The sequence below is a fragment of the Poecilia latipinna genome, unplaced genomic scaffold, assembly GCF_001443285.1.
Source record: "Poecilia latipinna isolate Pla-1442-1.1 unplaced genomic scaffold, P_latipinna-1.0 Scaffold3674, whole genome shotgun sequence".
NCBI lineage: Eukaryota > Metazoa > Chordata > Actinopteri > Cyprinodontiformes > Poeciliidae > Poecilia > Poecilia latipinna.
The window spans coordinates 28076-40351 of NW_015116290.1; the positions used below are offsets into that span (position 1 = coordinate 28076).

General features: G+C 37.9%; 1 protein-coding gene across 1 annotated transcript; it reads right to left on the bottom strand.

The window, feature by feature from the left end:
- Nucleotides 1–2699: 2699 nt before the first annotated feature.
- On the bottom strand, nucleotides 2700–12241 carry LOC106941439 (cystathionine beta-synthase-like). The gene is made up of 14 exons (XM_015024478.1): nucleotides 11439–12241; nucleotides 10997–11103; nucleotides 8106–8240; nucleotides 7939–8018; nucleotides 7647–7851; nucleotides 6374–6465; nucleotides 6109–6225; nucleotides 5951–6035; nucleotides 5758–5863; nucleotides 4940–5011; nucleotides 4727–4861; nucleotides 4428–4536; nucleotides 4265–4349; nucleotides 2700–3525 (listed from the first exon to the last, which is right to left on the bottom strand). Exons 1-14 carry the CDS (start codon nucleotides 11765–11767, stop codon nucleotides 3419–3421), a joined length of 1764 nt encoding a protein of 587 aa, XP_014879964.1. The 5' UTR covers nucleotides 11768–12241; the 3' UTR covers nucleotides 2700–3418.
- Between the last annotated feature and the right edge of the window lie 35 nt (nucleotides 12242–12276).

Consider the following 12276-nt stretch of genomic DNA (forward strand, 5'->3'; position numbering starts at 1 on the left):
AATGGAGTTGATGGTTGGAGTTTCTGTCGGCTCCAAGTGAAGTCAGCGTTCTGTGACACTGGAGCTGTTATTTGACACGATTCCTCGTCAGGAAATGATGTGTGATGACAAGCAGATCACTGGAAATGATTCACAGGCTGTCAGAGGCTGGAGGGATGATGCTCTAATTTTACAGGTTTTGGGTTAACACAGGATGCTGTGAAAATGCAGGTAGCAGCGATTCATCAACACTAAGGAATTAAAGACAAAGATTGTAATATTTATATTTTTAAAATTACTATTTGGAAGTTTGTTTGCTGTTTGTTTGTTTGTTTGTTTGTTTGTTTTAGCCTCTGCTACTATTTGAATATTTTGTCTTCCTTCAACTGGCTGTTTTTCTAATTTAAAAAGAATCATTATTTGTTTAGTTGGAGCCCAAATGTGTCTTCGGTCAGCACTTAGTATCTTTACAGTTCACATCAATTAATGGTGAATTGGACTTTTGGAGCTACAGCGCTTTGAGAACGTATTTGTTCCATTGCAATCAAACACCTAAATGTTTCAGATCATGAACCGAATTTTAATAACAGACAAAAATAACATTTAAAAATACAAAAGCAGTTTTATAATGAGGATTTCCTTTAACCGACTGTTGAAGGTCATGTAAAAGCAACTTTTTACATGACCTATAGGGAGCTGGTTGGATGAACAAACTCATGCTAAGATCAGTAGCTGTTAGCGGTCATTAGCACTGCTAGAGGATTTTTAACGTGCTACGGAGCAGAAAGCTGACGTCATTGTTTCTCCCTACATCCAGTGGGTGGCGCAGGTTGCTACAATCGATAGTAGCCACACAGGCACACCCGCTAGAAGGAAGCAAATGCACCCAGTACAACACTTTCATTCTATTGGCTGAGAGGTTACCAAGCGACTGTGCCAAAAGGTATTTCAAAGGCAAGCAGAGACAAAGTCTGAGCACGAGGAGAAGTTTTGAGTACAAGCATTTCAAGTTTTGAGAAGAAAGACATGAAATGCTGGTTTTAGACTGAAAATGTGTGCTCTTGGATTGTAGCAGGAAAATTCCCCCATCCTTTTGGTCGTAAATTATTTTAACCGTTGTTTGCCTGGTCTGTTTCTACAGACCCATTCGATAACTTAGAATAGCATTGAAAAGTCGATTTGCTTCAGTAACTCTATCACCAAGTGAAACACATCATATACACGCAACCTTAGTTCTCTTAATCATGATGATTTTCCAACTACAGTTCGCAAAAATCGACATTTAAAATTAGAATGTTACATCAGTCCAATAAATAAAACTGTTTTTAAAAACAGAATGGAAAAGTTTAAGATCTGTTTAAAGGTTGTCTTCAAAAGGTACAAATGAGACTCATCAGGTATATTCTAATTTACTGAATATGACTGGAACAGTTAAATCGTGAACACTAACCCTGACTTAGTGAGGCTTTCTGTTACTGATGCATTTATGGAGAAATCTTGGGAGGCCGGCCACTTCCAGGAAGGTTTATCACTGAGCAGCGAAGCTTCAGGAACCGTTTTGTAACATTTCACAGAACAACGGATGCCAGTGACTTTGCTTTTCTTATGGCCTTGAGGACAAAAGCAAAGATTTAAAGATTATTTTGTCGACTTCTTATTGCCGGACTTTCACTTCTTCTTCACAACAATGTATTTACTGTGTTTCTTTCTTTTAGTCATTACTGTGGGTTCTGCTGGTTGCTTAAAAGCAAACCTCTTATTTGCTGTTTCTGTTCACAAACAGGTTGGTATTAGCACTGTAGCTGAGCTATTTGCTGCAGGAAGTTAGGTAATGAGCAATTTCTTTGAAAAGAGAAACCTTTCTTCTGAACTACCATTGGATGGAAATGGATAGAAAAGGTCAAGGCAAGCAGTGTCTTACCCTCAAAAGGTACTTTTAAAAAACAAAATTATTATGCTCAAAGACCCATGAAGAAGAACTGCCTTCTTTAATGTCTGATTGTCAGGAACAAAGTTGATTCAGGAATCTTGCGGTTTAGTCATACAAAAAAAAAAAAAAAAGACAAAAGAAAAATAGAAAAACAAAGAGATGATTGAATGTGAAACAATAAGTTAACAACTACACCAAATAAAATCTCCTAATCAACTAATAAGACTTGGGCATGACGCATTTTAAATGGATTATAGTGAGGCCTTGCGTTTTTCCTTCCCGAGGGTCTCTTCAAAGCTTTTCACATTTGAAGGATGAAATGAAATTATTTCAACTCAATCTTTTGAGCCACTTTTCTCCCCTACAGTCACATTAAATCACAGAAAGGCTTTCAGCAGTAATTTGACGAAAATGGAAAACATCTGCTGATTGAATTCACCACAGAAATGACAGAAGTTCAGGGCTCGGTTCATACAAGGAGATGTTTTTAAAACGTCACGCAGGTTTGTCCGTGCTGCTGTCCGTTTCTCTGTGGCGTCACGATGCTGCCCTCTTGTGGTTTAATGAGACACTCCATCCTGCTTCGGGATTCGTGAATGTATGATCAGTTTTTAAAAAAAAAATCTTTAACCCACAGTGTGCTGTTCACTTGAAAAAGCTTGACTCCAACAAACATTACCTCTAGGTTAAAATAACTAAAAGCAACACATCATGTCATGTTCCAAAGATATTCAAATGAGAAACAAACTCCGTCTGGAAAATTACAGCCTTACTCATGTTCATGTGTTTATTTTTTTACTATATTTAATTAAACTGAAAAATAACAAATTCACACAGAAAATAGCTTAAATGTGCAACAAAATACTTCACACTCAAATTCTCTTGACTTTACTTCCGTAATTCTCTTGACTAAAGTTTTACCACCAGATGGCGACATTGAATCTGTGAAGAAAAAAAAACTTAAACATTTTACATGGCAAATAGAGTAAAAGCAAATACAGGAACAAAACTGGAAGGAGGGGCACAATATCTATTTAAACACACGAAACAATGTTCATTAATAATGAAAAAAGTTGAAGAGTGTCTATTTTATCATTAATGTTTTACATATTACAAGATTCAAATCCCATAACTGATCCTGACAGAGATCGCATCAACTTCTTAGCTCATGTAAATACTTTAAATAATCTGTGTATACCTAAACTATATAAAGCAAATCATACTAGAATTATTAATCTGTAATTTTTCTACAAACTTTTTATAAATGTAACATAAAACTGAAGTGTAGAAAGTTTGCTTATCGATCATATTCTAACCACTGAATGTTTTTAAGGTATTTACATCTACTGCAATATTGAAAAACAAAACAAAGTGACTAAAAGAAGCATAATTACTCACAATATTTTATTTTATCAAGCTGGCTTTTTTTTTTTTTTTAAACGCCCTAATTAAGGAGGTGAAAACCTCCAAACACCTCACTGTTTGACTGCATGACGGCGAACAGGAGGATTATGGGTGATTCTGTCCTTCATGTGTGGCGATGAAGTTCAAGAGGTCGATTGCCGTTGCAACGCCAAACCCGTTCTGCCTCGGACAAACCGAACCCGCCGCATCGTCTGGACAGAAACAGAAACGTCCCACTGGTTATACTGGTTAAACCCAAAGAAATCCTTGTGAAACTGGAAAAAGAGTAAAAAGGTATCCGACTTTCTTTTTATGAAAGTAAAATTCCGTCATAAAGTCTTTTTCTGTGAAACATTAAAATGTGATTTGCAGGTAGACCAAAGATTATACATACACCGGGCAGTTTTATATTTAAAAAGTACAAATTATTTTCATTCAACCAAGGACTTTGTTTCTGACAGGAAATAAGGCAAGCAACAATCAAAAGATTTTACAGAAAACAACACAAAAGGAGAATTAATTAAAAAAACAAAACAGTTTTTATCTTTTAGAGAAAAAAAAAAGTTTGAAAGTCAAACTTGGATTCTGTTTCACTTCAGTCAAATGGAAACGTGGGTCAAATTACAGTGTTACTTTCAACCTAATGCTTTTACTAACCTTAAGCAAATTATATTTTACTTTAAACTCTATTTTAAACAGATTAAAATGATAACAGATTATCAAATAATCAAAAATATGCATCTATTCCGAAGCATTTCCACTTATAGGCAATGATGATTTTAAACACCCAAAAAGCACATTTTGGACAAATTTATTTTCACAAAGTTGCAATGGCTTAGTATTTGCAGAATTATGTAGAAAACATACAGCAGTCGTACCAATAAGTGGACACAAAGCAGTGAATTAACTAAACATGCTTGTTTGTTTCAGAACAACTGAAAATATTCTTACTCTGGGTCTGATCATCCACCACCAGGGCAAAGTTTTGGGTTTTGAGGATGCAGGATAACTTCCCCAGGTTGTCCGTCAGGTGCACCTAAAAGCAAACATGTTGCAATAAACACGGCAGCCATCCGTGTTGCAGAGGATTTAGTGTCTCCACCACCAGACTGACCTGTCTGAAGTCCTGGAAGAGCACCATGCTGACTGGATCTGATAGTTTGACTTTTCCATCCTGCACACTGGAAAGAATGGTTCCCAGAGTGACCATGCCCAGGATCTCACTGCAGAACCACACGAATCAAGAAATATTCAAATGAAATACTCTCTTCTTTTCTTTTCTTGAAAAGAAGAATCAAGTTGGAGACGGTTTCATAAAAGACACAACTGTGTGCTATTAAAAGATGAAACACACTAAGATTTAATACAATCTGATAAACTGATTCCAGTCAAATAAACTCTGAAGAGCATTACCCAGATTCACTGACGACTGGCGCCTGGTCGAAAGCCTTCTCTTTCAGGACCTTGATGACTTTTTGGCAGGACAGGAATGGAGCGAAGGTGAGCGGAGCGGAGAGGTGTAAACTGTGGACTGTCTTGTTCCACCACCTTCAGCGGAAACATGTTAAAACATCCAGCTGTCACGTCGTACCCAAACGGGAGAGATTTTGTTTTTTTCACTCTTACCAGGGTTCGATCTCATTCGGACTCTCCAGGAAACCTTTCTCACACATCCACTGATCGCACAGGAACTTCGACCTGGAGATTGAATCCTGCAGGTAGTTTTTTTTTTTTTTTTTTTTTTCTTTGTAATAAACTAAAAGTTTAGTATTTACTAGACAGTAGACTGAACCACATTCATCATCATGATCCAGTTTATCCCACAAAACGTCTCATCGTCTTTTTTTATTCTACTTTACTAATTTGTGCCTTACGGTAAATCGTAAATTACCACCTTAACATGGAAAATGTATTTTCTTATTATTAGTAGTACACATTTTTGCAATAAATACAGCCTCGATGGACCAATTAAATATTAAAGTGTGTATTGTAAGTTAAAAGAAAAGACGATATCATCAGGACTAAACAAACTTAAACTTAACTTAAACTTTGAACTGTTCTCTTACTTTGTAAAGCCTTACAAAATGATGGGAAATACCAAAATGTTGAGCATTTATTCTTAGCTCTGAATGGAAACAAAACCTTTAGTGACATCTAGTGGCAAAGATTGCAACTAATAAAGGCTTCCTGGCTCATTACTGTTTCCCATCCGTGTCAAATACTGTGAGAGTTTGAAGATTGAAAGAGCTTCAAAGCCAGAATCAAATTTAAAATGTTTAGATATATTCTTGGCACAAAACCACTCTAAAAATAAACGATTAGAACCTTAAAAATACAGATGTGAATTAATATTCACTTTATCTCTGGTCAAACAGACGGCGGGAGGTGATAATGGAAGTCTTATTTCTGAGTATTGGTTATTATAACGTTCTTTATTCTCTTACATGTAGTTGCGGACCGAGTCTGGCAGGATGACCACGCAGCGCTGTCCCTCCTCCAGCTGCTGAGCCATTTTCACTGCTGCCGCCATCGCTGAGCCAGAACTCCCACCTGGATCATCAACAAATTTAATGCAAAGCAACACTAAAAGTCTTTTAAAAAACTAACATGCTAAGCTGAGCAGAGGTCCAAGCTCACCACAGAGGAGGCCTTCCTCTCTTATTAGTTTGCGTGCCATGTTAAATGTTTCCCTATCGCTCGCTTTGTACCACTGGTGGACAAGCTGGAGGGTTGATGAAGAGAAAAATGAAGTAGCTGAAAACTAATTACATTTCCAAATTCACACCAACACTCACAGATCTGTCCAACACCGTGGGGATGAAGTCATATCCAATGCCCTCAACCTCGAAATGACCACTTTGATGCTCTTCTGAGTGAACCAGCATAGAGCCCTCAGGATCAACACCGATGATCTGCAAACAAATTACAAAGGAAGCACTTACAGACATGTACAAGGTGTGTTTCCTGGGGAAAATGTTTTATTTTTGTTGTTGACTAACATAAAATCAAAGCAGCGTTCCTTGGTAAATCATTATTGAGTGGGTTTAATGTAGATCTTGCCTTGACATTGGGGCATTTCTCCTTCAGCTTTCGAGCTACGCCTGTGAGCGTACCACCGGTCCCTGCTCCAGCTACAACCATGTCCAGTTTACCTGAAAGGAAAATCACATTTCTCTCTAAGTAATTAATTATCTTTTTTTTTTTTTAAATTCATGTTAAAAAATCTGCAGGGTTTAGAATTTTTGTTAATCTGTGATTTATATTTGGTGTTAGCTTGTTTAAAAGCTAGTCCTTCTTTTCTTCTGTTCTTTTCACACACTGCATGGAGGATGCTACTGTAGGTCAACATGCTAACCTAGGCTAGCATATTGTCTACCATTTTGACTACGCTAAAGCTAGCTTCAGTTTTTTAGGTCATTTTAGCGTATAAATTGCTGGTGGGATTTCTGCGTTGACTGTAAGTTTTCACTCCTCTACAGTTTTTATTTGTGTTTTGCAGGCTTTTTCTTTATTCAGTTGCTTCTGCCTGTTTCTTTCTGAAAGTCTTGCAGTTGACCTCAAATGCTTTTTCAATTTTCACTAAAATTATTCAGCATTCACGCCGCATTTTCACAGGAAATGCACGATTTTCTAGTTTGATTCATTATCTATAACAGTGAATTCAACAAATGAATTTCAGTAGAAGACAATACTCAAGTTCAAGAAATGCATTACGTTTTTAAACATATTAAAACTAGTTGGCTTAAGCAACAACAAACTAGTCATATTTTCTTAATTTATCAAAATGTCATTTATGAGTTTAAGTTGAGAAGAACGGATTCAAATTTAAGGAAATTGATCATAAAATTTATGGACATAGTTTCTAAACATAGGCCTACTAACCAATTTTTAAAACTAGCAATTTAAAGACACAAACATGTTTAGTCTGTTAGATCCTGCTAATAAGAACAGGCTAAAATCTTAGTTAGAAAAAGTGAAAAGCTGGTAGAAACATACCCTTTTATTTATTTTATATATATATATATATATATATATATATATATATATATATATATATATATATATACTGCTTTCTGATAAGATCCCACAAAAGTATTTGAACCCTGAACATGTAACTTTGTTAGACCTAAAAAGATCATTTCAGTTGTGTGTCTGCTGCATTTATTCTGAAATTGACTGGACAAATAAAGTCATTAAATGTTCCATAATGTTAGAAGAGTAAATGAAACAGCTCCATGTAGTTTACAGAACTGGAAATCTGCAGACCTTTCGGTACACTGTTATGTGCACAGTTCACTATAAACATATTTCATACTAAAATGAAAAAAAAAACCTTCACACTGCTCCAGTATTTCCTCAGCTGTTGTATCGTAGTGAGCCAGGGGGTTACTGGCATTACGATACTGGTCCAGGACGTGCGAGTTGGGAATCTCGCTCTTTAGTCTCCAAGCTGTGCGAATGTGAGACTCCGGCGAGTCAAAAGCTGCAGATGAAGGAGTGCGAACAATTTCTGCCCCGAGAGCCTTCAGCACATCTACCTACGACACAGGGGAAGATCAGCTGCATGCGCTGAGCGACAGTCTGATAAAAAAAAAAATGACTTAATGCAGGAAGCAGCACTTTACTTTCTCCATACTCATCTTCTCAGGCATCGCGATGATGCAGCGGTAGCCTTTCACAGCCGCTATGAGAGCAAGTCCGATTCCTAGAAGTAGACGAAACTGGTGCTTTACAGTGGCCGGCACACATTAAGTAATTCAATCCTAGTTAGGTGAAGGACTTGTTGAAGTACCTGTGTTACCGGAGGTGGGCTCAATGATGGTGTCCCCTGGTCTGAGGATCCCGGCTTCCTCGGCGTCTTCCACCATCCGCATTGTGATTCTGTCTTTAATGCTGCCTCCTGCGTTGAAATACTCACACTTGGCAACTGAACCAGGAGACATAAAAATGAAATAATAATGAGAAACATTTGGTGTAATTTTCACTTTTTTTTTTAAAAAAACAACAAAATATTAAAGAAGTAGGAATGTGAAGCTGATGCGTCAACGCTGTGATTTCCTTATTTCTAAGACATACCAGAAATTCGCAGGGTTCAACGTTGGTTGTTACAAGAGTTCAACTAAAAATGTTCTTTTTAAAGGTGAAAATAAAACAGTTTTTATTTTTTAGGAGGCATTGAAATAAAGCTGTATGAACAGTTTAGAGAATGGGGTATAAAACCATGGATTTTGATTAACCTTTTCATAAGAAACAGATTAAAAGTTAAAATTTGTGATGCTGTTCTTTAATGTGTATTTTGGGGTTTTATGCATTTTGTGTTTTTAATGCATATTACTTCCATTACCTGTCTTTTTTCTGTAATGAAATTTAAATAACTCTGTAATAAGTTGCTATGTAAATAAACTGTCTTGCCTTATTGACCCAAATAAATCCCACTTGGAAAAGTTGCTAAGATATTTACTTTTTATTCCACCAAATATTGATTTCTGAACTCTTCCTGAGTTAAAACATTAGTGTTGATGTATCTATGAATATTAACTTGTTTTCTTAACATTATTTGAGGTCTGAGAGCCAGTAGTTCACAGAATAAAAAAAACAATCTTCATTTTACTCAGACATATTCCTATAAAATGTAAAATCAGAGAAACTGATCATTTCAAGTGATCTCTTAACTTTTTCCAGAGCTGCACATTTTCTTTTGTTTTAGCTCAGCATTTAACTATGTCTCTTTTAGTTTCCTCCCCAAGGCTCCACGCATCAGAGCAGAGAGAGCTAATTAAAGAACAGCTTAATCTTCAAATCTAAATTTTTCACTTGAGGTTTGGTTGTGGCATCAACAAAGGCCGACAGATAACCCGGCAGGACGTCTCCGTTTGGTAAATATCACGCTCCCTCAAGCTGCTGCACGCACCAGCCAACTGCAATCTTCCTGAAAAGCACAAATTCGGGGTCAGATGCAGCGAAGCATCCAGTGCATGTGTATGTAATTATAATTGGTCTGCAGCCCTTCCGTTCAGTCAACAGAGCATTGTAAAGGGACGGAAAGCAGATAATGCCTATATTGTTCTGCTCATTTTCTTTTGGAGGAGGGTTTTTATTCTGGGTTACATATTGCTGGGGCTCTCAGCTCACATGACTGCATTCAAGCTGCAGAGGGACTCCAGTGTGAGTCCAAAAACTACAACTTTTGTTAGTATGCAGACAAACTCCAACACCGCGAGAATCTACTTGAATCTCGAGAGCTGTTGAATGTCACCCGAGCAGCTGGGGCCTCTAATATAACGATGACCCAACAATGTCATTACGACTAGTATGCGAGAGATGAGATAAGCTTTGATTCAATCTTCAACCGGAAATATACAGCTTCATGTCTAACAGTTCTTTCTCACCCGTCTTGTGTCGTTTCATGAACTTAATTAAAAATATGAGCAGCTGGTTGTAAGGCAAGGACATTTATTTTAATTGGTCTCAAAAGGCAGCAAACAAATATTCTTAATATGAAGCTCTTTTACCTGTTTCTTGCACCACATGTCTCAAACAGATGGGATTAAGACAGCATATAGATTTGAAATGGAAGAAAAAGCTACATGGTTTACTTTTTTTTTTTTTTTAATTGTGCCATCCATCCGCATTTAATTCTTTGCAGATCCACTTCTCATTGCAACTACAGCTTTAAGTCTTTTGGAACGTGTCATTCTCATCTCTGAGGCCAGAAGGTTTGGTACAGAGCACCTCCGTCCACGTGTTTCTGAGCTAAACATGTCTTAGTGATCCCACCTGAGCCGTGGATTTCTGCAGCTGCTCCAGACTTACCACAGGCCTCAACATGCTGTTTGATCACTTATCAAACCTCAGTCCTTATATATTTGTTATAAAGAGGGTGGGTTGGAATGCACACCAAACCTTTTAGGTTTTTATTCACTAAAAACTGGGGAAAACTCGCATCGTTTATTTTCCTTTTCACACTTTTAAGGTATTGTGTGTTGGTTGATTTATCACATAAAATCCTCAGTGAAGATTTTTGTTTGTAAAGTTCAAGGGGGGGGGGCGAAAACTTTTGCAAGGTGATATAAAATCTTCCCTTTTTCAGCAAATTGTGAGGCAGCAGAGGAGATTCTCTACCAGGCATCCTGAATGTTTTCAGGTTTCACGTTGCGTTTTTGCTTGTGGGTGTGTTTTTCTCCATTGGCTCAAGAAACAAAGAGCCTTTCATTTTCACCTTTCTCTCCGATGGACCCGACTGCCTCCTTAAACAAAACCCCACCAGTACCAGCACCCAGTTTTAAGGCCATGAGGTGTGTGATACTGGATGTGTAAGAGGTAAGCAGGAAGCTCACAGGATGACTGCGTTGTCAGCAACTCCAAAAGCACCTCTTCCGCCTTCATGCATTGTTTTAACGTCGGACTGACTCTCTGAAAGGTGCGCAGGTGAAACTCAGTGGTGATTTTCAAAAGGTTGGTGAAGAAACTTGGGTTGTCTTTTGCTGTGAAATGGAGCATTTCCCCCTCAGTTATCATGATAAACTTTAATAGAATCTAAAGTATTTAGACTTTACTGGATTAGTCGTTCTTTTTTTGCTGGTTTAAGTTTCTCTCTGCCATCCTCCCAATCTTTAGCGGTCCTCTAAAACCTGTTCCAGAAGCTGATCTGACTCCTGTGCGGTTGTGTCATGTTGCACTCACACATTTCACACTTTAACCCAAACTCCTTTGGGATTTTGTTCAGGCGGACCAGAGGTGTGTGTCCAATGTGTCCGAGGATGTTGGGGAGGATTCTTGGTGGCTTGATGCTGCAGCGAACAGAAGACAAGTGACTCTATTAACAATGTCGACAAACAGTTTTCATCACAAACAGGAGTTGCAAGAGTGTAAGAGCATCACCTAAAACAACAGCTTTCAAATTTATCAGTAATGTTTTATATCATTGTCTTCTTCTTCGCGAAAATATGAACTTATATTATGGATCAAATTAGGACTTCTGCACAGTACACCAGACAAAACAAGACAAGAATGTGGCTTTATTGTCACACCTTTGTGTTTTATTCCCCATACCTTCAAAAAAGACAAAAAAAAAGTGAATGGTCTTCTCTTTAACAGGTTGTTTTGGTTTTGGTGTGACTCTTACCGTGGCGGCTGGCTGTGAGGGGACTCTGACATCGGCGCGCCCGGCCTCCAGCTGCATCTGCTGGGTAAATCAGGACGAATCCACTTCATCTGAGCAGCAGTCTCTTCTGCCTTTTCCTCTTTCGCACCATTCTCTTCACACGTTTGGTGGCATTTGTCCTCCTCGTCGATGCGGCCGTCTCCTCTGAACGCAGACGACTTCTGCGCAGCGGGGAAGATTTCCACAACTCCGTCCACGGGACACTTCTTCTCTGCGTACGGCAGGTTTCCTTCGTCTGCGCACGGAGTTTGAGCATCTTTCAAGCATTTGCTTCCAGACACAGAAGGCATGGCTCACCTGCAGCAGAACGTCGCTTTAAACTTTAAACAGAGAAGCTTTAAAATGCAGCAGACGCGCTTGGATCAATTTATACAGTCAGATTGTTTTGTGTCCAAATTAAATAAGCTCTGTTCTGCACCAACTTACTGCTCCCATCATTTGCTTTTCTGCATATGTCAAAGAAATGTTCCATAAAGATCACAAGGAGAAAAAAACACTTGTTTTTATGCCTGATTGGGCTTTATACGCTACAAAAATATCTAGGTATTTTATCTATTGGAAACATTCTTATGTCATGTTTTAGCAGTGTGCAACTCCTCTTTATGATTTGTCTTGTTCTGCATTTGCTAGAACAAGTCCTTCAGTTCTTGTTCTGCTGACAAATGCATTTTTCAGCAAGCCGCCGATAGAGGAAAGCTTTATTACCAATCAAAAGATTTATTTATAAAAGACATTTTCCTTATACACAGAAATATTCAGCCATTTCCTCCTGCTTCGGTTTTCTTTGTCAGAAATATCT

Excerpts from the sequence above, each read along its gene's own strand:
- LOC106941439 (XM_015024478.1), bottom strand. The coding sequence starts at position 11,767 with ATGCCTTCTGTGTCTGGAAGCAAATGCTTGAAAGATGCTCAAACTCCG. Across the intron at positions 6,036-6,108 it reads CCACGGTGTTGGACAGATCT|CTTGTCCACCAGTGGTACAA; the intron begins GTGAGTGTTGGT and ends TCAACCCTCCAG. Across the intron at positions 5,864-5,950 it reads AGAGGAAGGCCTCCTCTGTG|GTGGGAGTTCTGGCTCAGCG; the intron begins GTGAGCTTGGAC and ends TTGATGATCCAG.